This window comes from Myotis nattereri (genome assembly GCF_964212035.1).
Source record: "Myotis nattereri genome assembly, chromosome: 4".
NCBI classification, from domain to species: Eukaryota; Metazoa; Chordata; class Mammalia; order Chiroptera; family Vespertilionidae; genus Myotis; species Myotis nattereri.
In genome coordinates, this window is record NC_138079.1 from 83279612 (window position 1) to 83293613 (window position 14002).

General features: G+C 57.0%; 1 protein-coding gene across 2 annotated transcripts in view; it reads left to right on the forward strand.

Annotated features, from left to right (window-relative positions):
* The window catches only part of GTF2IRD1 (GTF2I repeat domain containing 1), a gene marked incomplete at its 3' end in the record, with an annotated part of 76601 nt that overhangs the window by 18621 nt on the left and 43978 nt on the right, over nucleotides 1–14002 (forward strand). For both annotated transcript variants that reach the window (XM_081090352.1, XM_081090351.1), the window contains exons 9-16: nucleotides 2502–2527; nucleotides 3483–3591; nucleotides 4405–4442; nucleotides 4910–4990; nucleotides 5594–5683; nucleotides 10320–10367; nucleotides 11477–11542; nucleotides 12541–12724. In XM_081090352.1, coding sequence (XP_080946478.1) covers nucleotides 2502–2527; nucleotides 3483–3591; nucleotides 4405–4442; nucleotides 4910–4990; nucleotides 5594–5683; nucleotides 10320–10367; nucleotides 11477–11542; nucleotides 12541–12724 — 642 coding nt within the window. The remainder of the gene's footprint in view (nucleotides 1–2501; nucleotides 2528–3482; nucleotides 3592–4404; nucleotides 4443–4909; nucleotides 4991–5593; nucleotides 5684–10319; nucleotides 10368–11476; nucleotides 11543–12540; nucleotides 12725–14002) is intronic.

The window sequence follows — 14002 nt, forward strand, 5'->3', positions numbered from 1 at the left end:
GGGAGAGATAGAAACATCAATGATGAGAGAGAATCATCTATTGGCTGCCTCCTGCACACCCCCAACTGGGGATCGAGCCCATAATTCCAGCATGTGCCCTGACTGGGAATCGAACCATGACTTTTTGGTTCATAGGCCGATGCTCAACCACTGAGCCACACTGACTGGGTGACCACTCACATCTTGATAACGTTGAATAGCAACTTCTCTTCTGAGCCTGTTTCCTCCTCTCTAAAAACAGGAACAATGGTTTTCTTCAACATAAACTGAGGAAGTGGACGTAACACACCTGACATGCTCCATAAACACCGGTTCTTTTTCTTGACTTCACTTCCCTGATATATAAAGTAGTAGCTAAGCACATCAGCCCTGATGGCCTAGGTTCCAATTCTGGCCCCACCATTTCCCAGCTATTGAGCATCGACCTATGAACCAAAAGGTCACGGTTCGATTCCCAGCCAGGGCACATGCATGGGCAAATTACTTGACTGCCCTGTGCCTCACTTGCCTCATCTGTAAAATGGGGCTATAGTGATTGTCCATGCACTAAATGACTAGAACAATTGCTGCTCCGTTCTGAGCCCTGTGTACATTTCCCCCTACTACACATCTCAGCCTCATCAATAGAGCATCTGGGATCATTCTAGCGACATGGGTCAGAAAAAAAGGGGGCTTAGGAAGCAGCCAGAAGGTGGAGTCTCTGCCTCAGCCTAGGTGTCTGCCCAGGGTGGGGAGAGGGCAGGGTGCTCTCCTACAAAGGGAGAAGCCCCTTCTCAAGGCCTGTGCTTCTTGTTGGTGGCAGGGGGCTCCCTGGCCCCCAGGTTCACACTTGTGCCGAGCCCTGGCCTCCAAATCCCCGTCCCTCCAGGACATGAGCCCCTGGTGAGGGCATCTGAATTCACACCGGAGGGGACGACATGTCAGTTCCACCTGAGGCAGAACGTAAGAGGGAAAGTGTGTGGCCTGTGCGGTGGAAGATTACAGTTACGTGGTCAACGCCCATCCAACGGCCCTCACGCTAGGCAGCCTGTGAGAACGTCCGTCACAGTCTTAGAGCCACCATCAGACCTTCTCCCTGTCATCTGCCCCCCAACTCCACCGGGGAACTGCACGAGCCCCCATCCTGTGCTCCCCATAAATAACTAACACCATAAATAATAAAACCACAGGGACACTGGCAGCCTCCGGTCCCTGGGAGAGGCTGAGGAAGCCACTTTCCTCCAGAATTCCTCCCTGGCTGCTTCTGGGTCTCGTGGGACCCCGTGCCCGGGCCTCCGGGAGCAGCAGGGGAGCCGGGCCGCTCGGCATGAGAACGGGAAGCCATGCCTGAGGTCAGGTTGTGCTGTGGTCTCACCGCCCCAGTGATGGCCCCGCATCCTGTCGCTGACTTTTTTGCATGTGTTTGACTTTTCCACTGGGCCAGCCTTGGGCGTTGCCCCTTGTTTTTGGACTCAGACCTCCCCTTCATCGGTCCCAGGCCGCCGCTGTAGCCTGGGTTCAACGACTGAGGGCCGGTCCCCTTGTCCAGCCATTCCCTGGCACACAGGCTTGACTGCAGGCCCCAGATCCACTGCCCAGGACTCCCCAACCCACTGGGTGCCACCCTGGTTGGGACTAAGAACAGACCACCTTGCCCACCTTTCCTCCATCTCATTTTCCTGGCCAAATTTCTAGGTCTCTCGCCAGCATGACTCAGGGGTCTCTGACTGGCCCAGCCTCCCAGCCATCCCCCTTCCAGTCCATTCTCTGGGTGAGGATGGAGTGATCTGATGGTGCTGTGCCCCTCAGAGCTCCTCATTGCCCACAGGGTGGAGACCATGTGCCTGAGCATCAGCCAGGTGGAGCTCCCCTGCACCCCCGCCCTTCACCGCCCACCCTCCCCCACCCCCCGCCGCACCCCGTGCCTTTATCTAGAGAACCTCTCAGCCATCTTACCTGAGTTTGCCATCCCTCCCCTGAAGTCTTTCCCGACTCCCTTTCTGCTTGGGCCTCCTGGGCTTCTGAGACACATGAGGGGTCCCAGGTGTCATCTTGCATGTCTGTGACCTGATGACAGGCCTGGCTTACACAGTCAACAGATAGCTTCTTGGGAGCAGGGTCTCTCCATGACTGTCCCTGAGACACAGGCAGGATTGGGCAAAAGCCTGCAGGCCCCTGGTGGGAAAGGCGTGAGTCATCCACCAGCTGTGGCCAAGGAGAGCTCAGGGCTGGAGGAGGCCCCTGAGGCATCGTGCTGAGCATGTTGGACCATCCAGAACCCCCCGGGGGCCTGCCCATGCCTTCCCTGGCTGAGGAGAAATGGTTTCGGGTATCTGGCTGTTGGGGTATCTGGCTGTTCCGGACCACACCCTCTCCTGTCCTCATGCGGCCACAGCCCCGGGCCCAGGTCTGCAGCTATAGCCGTGCATGTAGGACTCCAGTGACCGTCACTGAAGGGACCCTGAGCCTGTGGGAGCCCTGCAGCTACACCGCTCTCATGCCCGTCTCTCCTCTCTCTCCAGGATGTTTGATGAGCGAATTTTCACAGGTATGTGTGGGTACCATCTTATCTTTCTGAAGCACCAAGCTGATGCCCCCAAGAGTGCTTGAGCTGCCATTACACTAGGCCTGGGACGGAGAGGATCCTGGGTGTGGCTTCTGCAACTCGGGCAGGCACAGGCCCCCAGCTCCCGGGAGCAGACACCCCCTGAGACCTGGGATGCTCTGAATAGCGAACAATAAAGCTAATGTTTTCTGAATACTAACATGTGCCAGGTACTCTTCTAAGCTGTTCGAATACTTCATTTTAATTAAATTGCGTTTTCAACAGCCCTATGAAGTGTTCTCTTTTTCTTTTCCCCGAAGCCCAGCTAGTGAGCAGTGGGGCCTGGCATGTGGCCCTGGAGCCCAGGCCATAGCCGGTAGAAAGCAGGCCTCTGAGGGGGAAGCCCCCTCTGCCTGATTCTACAAAGGGAGCTCGGATGTTGGGGTGCAGTGTACCTGGGTCCCAGTTCCGGCCCTACCTCCCGCTAGCTTTGTGACTGTCGGCAGGGTTTTATGGTCCTCAGTTTCCACATCTGTGAAGTGGGTGTGATAAGAGCACCTTCCTCTGGGTCCCTGGGGTAACTACATGAGAGAATGGCCCAGTCGCACGGCCTTCGGGGAGACTCAGCCCCTTTCCCGAGGGCTCCCTCAGCCCCAGCAACCTGTGGGTGGTCGGGACCGTCATTGCTGGCAGCTCCTTCCTCCTTCCTCCTTCCCAGTCCTCGCAGATCCCTGGCCCCCCTGGCACTGTGGCCCTTATTCCTTCTCCCAGGGGAAGCCTCTTTCCCTAGGACCCACCCTGGCCCAGCCAGACATGGAGCCTGCAAGATGGAGGGTCCGAGACCAGACCACACCCAAGGGTGCTCCCAAGAGCTTCACGCAGAGTCCCCTGCCCAGGCAGGAGGAGGCTGGAGAGCCTTCACCCTGACCTCCCCGCCCCTCCCCAACTCTCCACCCAGGGAACAAGTTTACCAAAGACCCCACGAAACTGGAGCCAGCCAGCCCGCCAGAGGACACCTCTGCAGAAGTCTCCCGTGCCACCGTTCTTGACCTGGCAGGGACTGCTCGGTAAGGCCACACCCCAGCTCCGAGCCCATGAGCACCCCCACTCTGGGTGAGGTGGCGGCACCTGCAGGGAGGAACAAGGCCTGGGGCTGGCCCGGGATGCTGTGCCCACTGTCTCCCAACCCCCTGATCCCTTTCACAGGCACAGGGTCATCCCGCGTAGACACCCTGACACACAGTGTGTCCTCACCCCACTGGGGCAGGGGGATAAAGGGACAGAGAAGGACAGACCGCCGATTTTCCTCCACCTGGAGAACTCGTCCCCCCTTGGGAACTAGCTGCATGCCACCTGGTCTCAGAAGCCTTCCTTGGCAACCAGGCATCTGCCCTGTGTGTCCACAAGGCCCAGCACTCAGATTTTGGCCCAGTCACCATCTACCAGCGCCACCCACACAGGGGTGGGCCATTTATCCCAAGTCCCCATGTCCTGCCCAGCTTCCCCTCCCGGCTCCGTGAATTAACTGAATCATCCATCCAGGGACCCGGCCCAGCTTTGATCCCATACCCCCTCTAGGCTATAGCTCTCCGTCCTCCCAGAAAGCACTGGTCAACCCCCCACCGTGCTAAATTGAGCCCCCAACGTGGTCAGAGCGAGGCCTCAGGAGCTCCCAGCTGGGGAGGGGGTGGGGGGAGGTGGGCACCCAGACAGTTCACCCCAGGAGAGCAGCAGGCTCTTGTCCCGGCACTGGGGACCGTGCTGTTCAGAGGGCCATCCTGTGGGGCTGGAGTGAGCGTGGTCTGAGGTGCATTCTGATTGGCAGCCTGGAGGGCAGAGCTGGGCTGGTGCCATGTCCTTTCTCGGCTTCCTTCCCACAGGTCAGACAGGAGCGGGATCTCTGAAGACTGTGGGCCAGGTGAGGAGGGGCAGGACCCCGCAGGGTGCAGCACCCCACCATGAGCCTGGAGTCCTAGTTAATATCCTCTGCCCACCCCTGCCCCTCACCCTCCAGGCCTCAGAGCATCTGGGAGTTGCAGCACAGCTGGGAGCTCACGGGGTGGGGGCAGGGAGGGGCAGGTGAGATTTGGTAGCACGGAAGGAGTTGGGAGACCTGGATTCTGGCATCAGCACTACGTCCTAGTATGTCTATGGCGAGTGGCTTTCTCTCTGTGGGCATCAGCTGCCAGGTCTGTAAATTAGAGCCACCAGGCCTGGCCTGCCGTCCTGCCTGGCCCTCTGTTCCTGGTCTGGGCAGGAGCATAGGGGCCGATACTTTTCCTGGGTGCTACCAGCAAGTCCCAGACGATAGGATGTTTTGGAATGGCTCGCCTTGCCCAGCCACGCTCACGTCCGCATTTGACTGGATCTCTTGTCTCCTCCCAGGAACCTCCGGGGAGCTGGGGGTGCTGAGGCCCATCAAAATGGAGCCAGAAGATCTGGATATCATTCAGGTCACCATCCCAGGTAAGGGACGAGCATCTAAGGGCTGCCCCTGCGGCCCCAACCTGACCCTACAGGAATCGAGCAACCCCCACAACAGGGCTCCTACGGGAACCACCCTATGCCCTCCCCGCTAGACTGGGGTGGCCCCTGTTGGTTCTCTAGTTCGGTCCTGAGGGTGGTGGGGTATCGCATATGCCTTCTGCAGCCGCATCTGCCCTGTGTGCCAGGAGTCAGGCCTCAGCCCCAGGCTTCCTAAAGGCTCCCTCCCCCCACCTTTACCTCTCTGGCCTGGCTCCCCTGGGATTTGGGAGGCAGGGGGGAGGAGAAGAAAAGTCACTGGCGTAAGAGGATCTGAGTTTGACTCCACACTTGCAATCTCCAAGCCTCAGTTTCCACGTCTGTGAGGACGGTGTACTTGGCCGCTGGAGGGTCAGCATGGGGTAACCACTGAGCCCGTAGTTGCAGGCCCCTGGCCCGGCCTGGCCTCCGACCATTAAGGCTGCCCTCCCGGAGTCCCAGGGCACGGCTTCCTACAGGGTCCTGCTCTGGTGACATGCTGGACTCGGGTCCCCTCGGGGTGGGACAGGCAGGAGATTCTCTTATCATTTGGAGTTTTACCTCCAGACCCGTCGCCAACCTCTGAGGAAATGACAGATTCGATGCCCGGGCACCTACCCTCGGAAGATTCTGGTTATGGGATGGAGATGATGACTGGTAAGAAATGGGCTGGGGACAAAATGAGTGACTGGAAAAATAAATAAAAAGGCTTCCTGCAGGCGCCAGTGGGTGGTGCCGTGTGAATCGGTGACGGAATAAAGGCACAACATCTCCGCCCCCCGTTTGCTCCATCCCGGTTAGGGAGGATGGTCTGGAAATGGGGGAGAGCGAGGAGGACCTGAGAGCCCCATTCATTAAGGAGTTGCGTGGGTCTGCGGAGCTGCTGTGGTTGAGTGCACATCTCCAGCTGCCGACAGATCCCAGGCAGCTAATCCCTGAGTTCCACTGTCCATAGCACTTGAGAAGCGATGGTGGTTGGAAGCAGAGCTGTCAAAAGAAAACGCACGTCACGATGAGGTTTTGCCCAAATTGCAGTTAGGCAGACCGGCATCAGTCCCAGGCACGGTTCTGGAAAAGATTTCCACACAGATGACTGGGAGTCATCAGAAGGGACCGTGTGGGCCATGCATGAGGGGCAAGTCGGGGAAGCAGGGCTGCAGGGGCACCTAGCCTTCACCTGGGGAGGTTTCCTGTGCTGGCCTGAAGGGCTCGGTCCTTCCAGGAACATTAGTCCGGCGGATAAAGGGACCTCGGGCAGTAGGACCATGCAGTATGCAGATGCCTCAGGAAGGAATGGGGAGTCCACCCCAGACTGATGTTCTCTGTGGCTTTGACAGGCCAGAGCACTGGGCTGAAATGCACAAGAACTCACAGCCCAAGGACATGCGTCATGGGTCGTGTTCACCAGGGGACAGAGATGGAGTTTAATGTGTGGGATGTTTATTGGGGGCCGCCCTTGCGATCAACACCTATGTAAACAAAGGGATGGAAGCACAGGGGGCAGAAGGAAAGGTTGAGCCATGATGCAACCCCAGTAACAGTCTCCACCAACCACACGGGGGGCTCTGGAGCCAGAACAGCCCCCCAGAGTTCTGAGTTGAACTGGGGTGTCCTGGTCTTTATTCCTCAATTGGTTATGGGATGTGGGCTGGCCCTGAAGGGCGGTCCTTGAAGGGGCAACCTCCCTGGGCTGCCAGCTCACCACAGTCTCTGCTGCTGGGGCAACAGGCTGGGGATCTTGGTGGTACATGCCAGTGTCCACCACGACATGCATGGGTGATCTGGTTGCGCCAGTAAACAGACAGCGAGTAGATGGGTGCAGAGGAATGAGGGCTTGCACAGGGCCATGTCTTTTGCACCTTTTAATCGGATATAACTTTTGTTGAGTGTATTGGGAAATGGGTACTCACTCGGTGCAAATGCAAATGTGCAAATTGCTTTTTAAAGAAATTTGAAAATCCTATCTAATGAAAAAGTAATATGCAAATTAATCATCACTCGGCAACAAAGATGGTGGCCGCATGGAGGGAGGGGAGGGGCTTCTGGCTAGAGGCCTGGGCGAGGGACACTGGGCTCACCTTGCCCCCAGTGACACAAGCCCAGCGTCCACGTCCCAGCCGCATGGAGGGAGGGGAGGGGCCTCTGGCCAGAGGCCAGGGCAAGGGACGCTGGCATCGTTGCAGGCCAGGCTGAGGGACACCCCCCCCCCCGCCCTGCACGAATTTCGTGCACTGGGCCTCCAGTAATAATAATAATAATAATAATAATAATAATAATGATAAAAGAAGTTTGTCAGCTTGAAGAGCCATGAAAATGAGCTCCCTGTGGTCATCCCAGGAATACAGTCCTAGGAATATCTGCAGTACGGACAGTATTTCCTGCAGTGTTTGTAGCTGTGTTACTGATGACAGTGAAAATTGGAAAGAACCAGGGCGCCGTTAATGGTCTCCTCCTGACACAGCCACTAAAAATAGGCAACGAAGGCGAATGCAAAAGACAAAAAGTCGAGTGTGCTCTGTTGACAAGGGTGTTGAAAACATAATCACTAGTTAAGAAAAAGAAACATCAAAACAGAAGCTGTGTTAGGTTCAGTGCTTTATCTTTCTCGTCTCCTAAATCAGCTGTGATGTGTTTTCCATCCCTTGGTGATGAAGAAGGAATAGTATTTGTCAGGCACGGGCTGGGCGTGACCAGACTTGACAGCCGTGTGTGTAGACGGTGGGGAGCTTAGCTGGCCAGAGGCTCAGGGTGAGCTGCCAGTGTGGCCTGGCCACTAGGTCCCCTGGTGCCTGGCTGTGCTCACAGCAGTATTCGAGGATACCATCGGGGTCCCAATTTGGCGACCTAGGGGCTGGTGGCACGAGAGGGTGGGGGGCGTGGACCAGCACGGTGCCCCTTCTGTTGGAAAGGTTCTCCCTGCTGGTTTGACAGCAAGAAACTGCACACAGGCTGATGCACGGGCTACTGTTTTGTACACTCTGTCCCTCGTGTCCTCACCGTGGACAGCTGTGCAGCAGCGTGGTATCGCTGTGTCGGCACGCCCGTGGTCACTGATTGAGGTTGTTTCCGGTTTCCCACTGTTGAATGGGGAGCAGTCAGCTTATGGACAGGAATGTTCAGAGTCAATGGCAAGTTCCCCTTATTTAAAGAATGTAGACCCCCAAAGCACCTGCCCTGTGTGCCAGGAAGAATAAATCAATTTTTTTTTTTATCTCCTGCGCCCTTTGAAAGATTCCCCAGGAGAGGACCTAATCCAATTTGGGGGGCCCAACGAGGCTGGCATAAGCCACTCCCAGTTTGGGGCCCTGTGAATGGCTGGGTCAGGGCCTGGTGCTCTAGACTGTTGCTCCTGCCGGGGGACAGAAGGGGGTGTTGGCACTGCAACATGGACAGCTCATGGCAGGGTCAGACTCCAGGGCCCGGTCTCCCCTCTCCTGTGCCTCGCAGGCCACCTGGTGAACTAAACAGGTGTTCCAGGTGTGGCATCATCACCATCTGGCAGCTTTCTGCATCCTAGGATAGACACAGTTCCTGCCTCCTTGTCACGGGCACCTGCCCAGGAACCCCTCCCTGGTGGCCCTGCTTGTCCCTCTGTCCCCACCAGACTCCTGCCTTCCTGTCTGCCCTGCTCTCCAGCGTATTAGTGGGTCCCCCAGAAGCTGGCCGAGAGCAGTGCATTGATTCATCTGGGAGGAGGTCGGGGACACCAGGTGGGAAGTGGGCTGAGGCAGGACAGTCGTGTTATCAGGTGTGGCCACTGCAGGCAGCTGAGCGGAGGGCCCATGAGACCCACTAGTCATGTGCTGAGATGACGCAGCCGGGTGAAGAGGGAGCTGGGTTAGTGATCTGCCAGATCACCCCCCATCATTGGCTGAGAGCTGTTTCCAGGGCATTAACCACAAGCTGTTGGCTGGTTCTTCTCCCACAGCCAGTTCTTCGGTCACGTGGACCCAGCACGCACTGCCTGCAGGGTGTCCATTTCCCTGAGGAAAGGTTAGGCCTAAACCTCAGGGCTGGCCCTCCACCTTTTCAAGTCGGCTGCATAGATGAGTCCTTCCAGAACCTTCCAGCTCTTTCCAGGCTGAGCCCCAAGGCCAGGCTTATCTGATGACCCCAGATGTGTGGGCTCCCCTTCCTCAATCAGTGATCGGGCCTTGACCATGACAGCTCTCCCAGGATTAGCCCCTTTCCTTCAGCTCTGGGCAGGGGGACGGCGCCCTGCACCCCTCACCACTGCACGCTCTCCAGAGCTGGGAGAGCAGACCTGGGGTCCACCTGCTCCACCATTCCCCAGCTCAGCTGCATGTCATGGGCTGAAAGGAGCTGTTGAAGGGCTTGGTACTGCGTGTGAAGGCACCAGTGAACTTCCTACGTCACAGCTCCCGTCTAATTGTCACAAATGGTGAAAATCCCTGTACCTTCCTCAGCCCCAGCAATAAAGGCCGCTGCCGAGGGCCTGTACCCATCAGGGACCTGGCCCATTCACCCCACTCCCACTGTCACAATTCCCATGTCATCCCCAGCCCAAACCCATCACCTCAGAGTTCGCCCCTTCCCCATGTTGTGCCTCCCTCCTTGCCTGTGTCCCTCCCATCCTCCTTTTCCTGGACACGGGGTCCAGCCCAGGCGTCCCCTCCTGCAGAAAGCCTCCCACCTCGGACCCCCCAGGCCAGCAAGGATCCCCTCTACCTCCACGCAGCCTCAGCAGCCACCTCCCATTTGCTGCCCTGCGTCCTTGCTACCTGTGGACAATAAGCATCTGGAAACAAGGTTGGACCCATAGCTGGCAGCCTGGGCTGGTGCCAGTGCCACCTCATCAGCCCCACCCCCTGACCACCAGACCTGGGATGGCTCCATGCCCTACACCAGCCCCTCCCTCTGTGCCCTTATCTGATTCTGTTTCTCTTGATGGCATCAGTACCATCTGCCAATGTGTGTTATGTCTGCATCATTCCAGGAGGACAGGGCTTTGTCTTGCTCCTGTGTGTCCTTGGTGCCTGGAACGGAACGTAGTGCATAGTAGGAAGGACGGACAGGCACGGGGCTGGCCCTCGGGGGTGCTTGCCAAATGTGATGGGATGCCTGGTCTCTGAACCTGCCCTCCTCACGTGGGGCTGAGGGCGGGGTGCCTGTGCTCAATCAAGATCCCTGATCCCGTCTGGGGGTCACTATGCCATGCTCCAGCGTCAGAGCCCCCCGGCCTGCCGCTCCTCACCTGTCTGACCTGACTTTGGCACCACAGGGTGCAGGAGGTGATGAACGTGGCTTCCCAGCATCCTCTCTTCTCTTTCAGACAAAGGCCCCAGCGAGGACCTGCGGACAGAGGAGCGGCCTGTGGAGGGTAAGGAACTGACCACCTCCCCATCTCTGCGGCCTCCCCTGCCCCTCATCTCTCCTTTCTCTCTCTTCAACACATCATCTGGGGATGGAGTCCAGTGGGCGGCCTAAGGTGGGAGGTTTGCAGACCTGCTTCCTAGGAGGCACCTGGTCAGAGGTACCGCAGGGCTTTCTGGGAAGGGAAACTGCAAGGCTTTCGATTTTTGCTTTTATACACACTTCTTTCCACGAAGATTTTTTTCCCTTTCTTTATTTCTTAATTGTTTGCCCCATCATCCACAAAGATCTTAAGGATGAGGGCTGAGTCGGTCTTCCTGAGCAAGTGCAGTGTAGGCCTGAAAGCCCAAAACGGGCTTGGTGTCCATCAGGCATGCTCATTCTTAGGAACACGCTCACTCCCTTCCTGCTGAAAATGAGAATAGGCCAGGAAGGGGGGTCAACGTGAGGATGGGCCCGTTTCATCTCAGGAGTGGCTGCTCCTGCAGTGGAATGAGTGGGTGTCAGAGGAAAGGAGAGAAGGGTCACTTCCCCAACCAGGCCAGGCAGCTGGAACCACGAAGCGTTAACCAAAGTCCACTGCCACCAGCCTGGTGGCAGCATCCTCGATTTGCAGGCTTAGTGTTTACTGGTTAACCATTTGTACCCCATAAGCGGCCGTAGAGGCAGACGGTGGACCTTTTTTAATTAAATTCAAAATATCGTGGCAGTTAACTGGTTAAGTAACTCGCTGGTCTGGAGTGACACTTTACCTAGAAAGGCCCGTTATCATTCTTGGGCTACAAAACCTTCCAGACCTCCGCTAGGCCCGTTATCATTCTTGGGCTACAAAACCTTCCAGACCTCCGCTAGGCCCGTTATCATTCTTGGGCTACAAAACCTTCCAGACCTCCGCTCGGCCTGGGGATGCCCTAGACTGGGTTTCACAAGCAGGATTGGAGCCCCGGAGCTGCAGGCCTGTCTGGGGTGCCATTTCTGAAGGACTGGGTTACCTGGCCTGCCCCATCCCAAGGTCCCACCACAGGGTCACTCTTGGTGCCAGCAGAGCTGGGACCTGCGCTGAGAAGCAGGGTGCTGCTGCCACTGAGGGGGCTCCACGCTGCTTTTGCCTTTCAGACGGCCACGGCGATGTGATCCGGCCCCTGCGGAAGCAAGTGGAGCTGCTCTTTAACACGAGATACGGTGAGCAAGGAACAGCAGGGCCGGCAGCCTGGCCTGGCCCCCCATCCCAGCTGCTCCCTGCCTGGGCACAAGGTGGGGAGGGCAGCGAGGGCAGGGACCCACTGGGAAAGGGATGGGGCAGCCAGGGAGACAGGCACTGCCAGAGAACCCCACCTCTGCATGCTGCACCTTGGCCCGCTCGGCCAGCAGGCTCACGCGCACCCATCCGCCTCAGCCTCCGGTGGGAGCGGTCCTTACTCCACTGTAAGAACGGCCCCTCTGTCCTCATGGGCACCGTCGTTCAGAGTCCTCAGGAGGACTCGTTACATAGCAAGGACTTTCCTAGAGAGACCAGGAGAGGATGGGGAGGCAGATTAGAAAGCTTTTCTTTATTAAGCGCCTGTGGTTTGCCAGGTGCTGGCTAAGTGCTTCTCACAGGTTCTCTCGTCCCATCTCACAAAATCCTTGTGTCCTAATACCCATTTCACAGATGAGGAGAATGAGGCGTGGGGAAGTGACATGGTTTCTCTGAGGCCCCACAACTAGGCAGAGGCAGCACCTGGCCTGGACCTCAGCTCTGTCCTCTCCCCAAAGCATGGTGTTAGGCCACACAGAGTTTTGGGGTTCTTTATGGTGGCAGAGGACCCTCTGGAGGGCTTTTCTGGCAACAGAGGGCACATGGTCTTGGGTGGAGCCAACGCCAGGTCTCACCAACCGGCAGTGGTTTCTCCTGCACTGCCTGGGTGTGGGGGCATGGAGCAAGCACGAGTGTGGGATTCACGTACCTCCCCTCTGGGGCTCTGGGACCCGAGATGAGGCACATCCCGCCTGGGCTCCAGGTCTCTTGCCTGGGGACTGGGTAGCAGTACTCACCTCTCCGGAAGGTTAGAAAGGCCCAACTACGTGCTGACTCTAAAAGGGCTCTGGCACCTGTGGCCCCCCGTGCAGACAGGGGACGCGGGAGTTGAGGCCGGTGGCCCCATAGCTCTGGTGGCCCTACAGCAGCTGTGTCTCTGCAGCCAAGGCCATTGGCATCTCGGAGCCCGTCAAGGTGCCCTACTCCAAGTTCCTGATGTACCCAGAGGAGCTGTTTGTGGTGGGGCTGCCTGAAGGCATCTCCCTCCGCAGGCCCAACTGCTTCGGGATTGCCAAGCTCCGGAAGATCCTGGAGGCCAGCAACAGCATCCAGTTCGTCATTAAGAGGTAAGGCCTTGCCCAGCCAGCGTGGCTCAGTGGTTGAGCGTTGACCTATGAGCCAGGAGGTCACGGTTTGATTCCCGGTTAGGGCACATGCTCAGGTTGCAGGCTTGATCCCCAGTGTGGGGTGTGCAGGAGGCAGCCGATCAATGATTCTCTCTCATCATTGATGTCTCTCTCTCTGTCCCTCTCCCTTCCTCTCTGAAATCAATAAAAATATATTTTTTTTAAAAAAGGAGGTAAGGCCTGGCCAGGTCTGCGGGCCCTCCGGGCTTGCCCAGCATCCAGGAGCAGCAGCATCCAATTGCCATCTCCCTCTTTAGACTTTTGTTTTATTTTAAAGAGTGGGGTGTTCAGCCCTGGCTGGCTTGGCTCAGTGGATAGAGCATCAACCTGTGGATTGAAGGGTCCCAAGTTCAATTCCAGCCAAGGGCACATGCCTGGGTTGCGGGCTTGATCCCCAGTGGGGGGCGTGCAGAAGGCAGCCAATCAATGATTCTCTCTCATCATTGATGTTTCTATCTCTCTCTCCTCCCTTCCTCTCTGAAATCAATAAAGAAATATATTTTTAAAAATAAATAAAAATATAAAGAGTGGGGTGTTCATTGGGGTTTGGGCCCAGTTGGGCAGGCACAAGGTTATCCAGGCCCAGCCCAGGCCTGCCAGTCCCTCCGTCTCCAGTTTGCCAGCACGTGGAATGGGAATGTGCCCGCCGGCTGGCTCTCCTGGACCATTCTGAGCATCCTGTGGGAAGGGGTGATGGTGACCTGGGTCAGGGGCATCAGGGCACTGCTGAGGGCAGCGCCCATTATGCGAGGATTGGAAGAGATGGCTGCGGCATTTCCAGGTCCTTCTTGTTTCCTCGGGCATTTCAGCGTTGTCAGCGAGAGCCCAGGGGAGCTGTGTGGCATGAAGTCTCTCTGGAGGAGGTGGAGGAGCTATTAATTTTTGAAAGGAGGGGGAGGACTTTGGGGAGGACCTGTTCTGTGTTTGTTGCTTCTCTGTGTTACTGTTATGTCTTGTAAATTTAGGTTTGGTTCGGTTGAAAGTGGCAAGTAAGAGAAGACTTTTTTTTTAATCTTTATTGTTGAAAGTATTACAGATGTCCCCTCCCACCCCCCATTGACCCTCGCTACCCTGCACCCACTCTGAAGGGTGTGTTCCCCTTAGAGGAGTTGGGAAGCTTGAGGTGGTCTTCACACCTAGAGTGGCAGCTGGTGACGGAGCACGGGAAGGGGCGCTCTCTCATGGGACCTGGTTTGCATCAGGAGAGGCAGGGAAGGT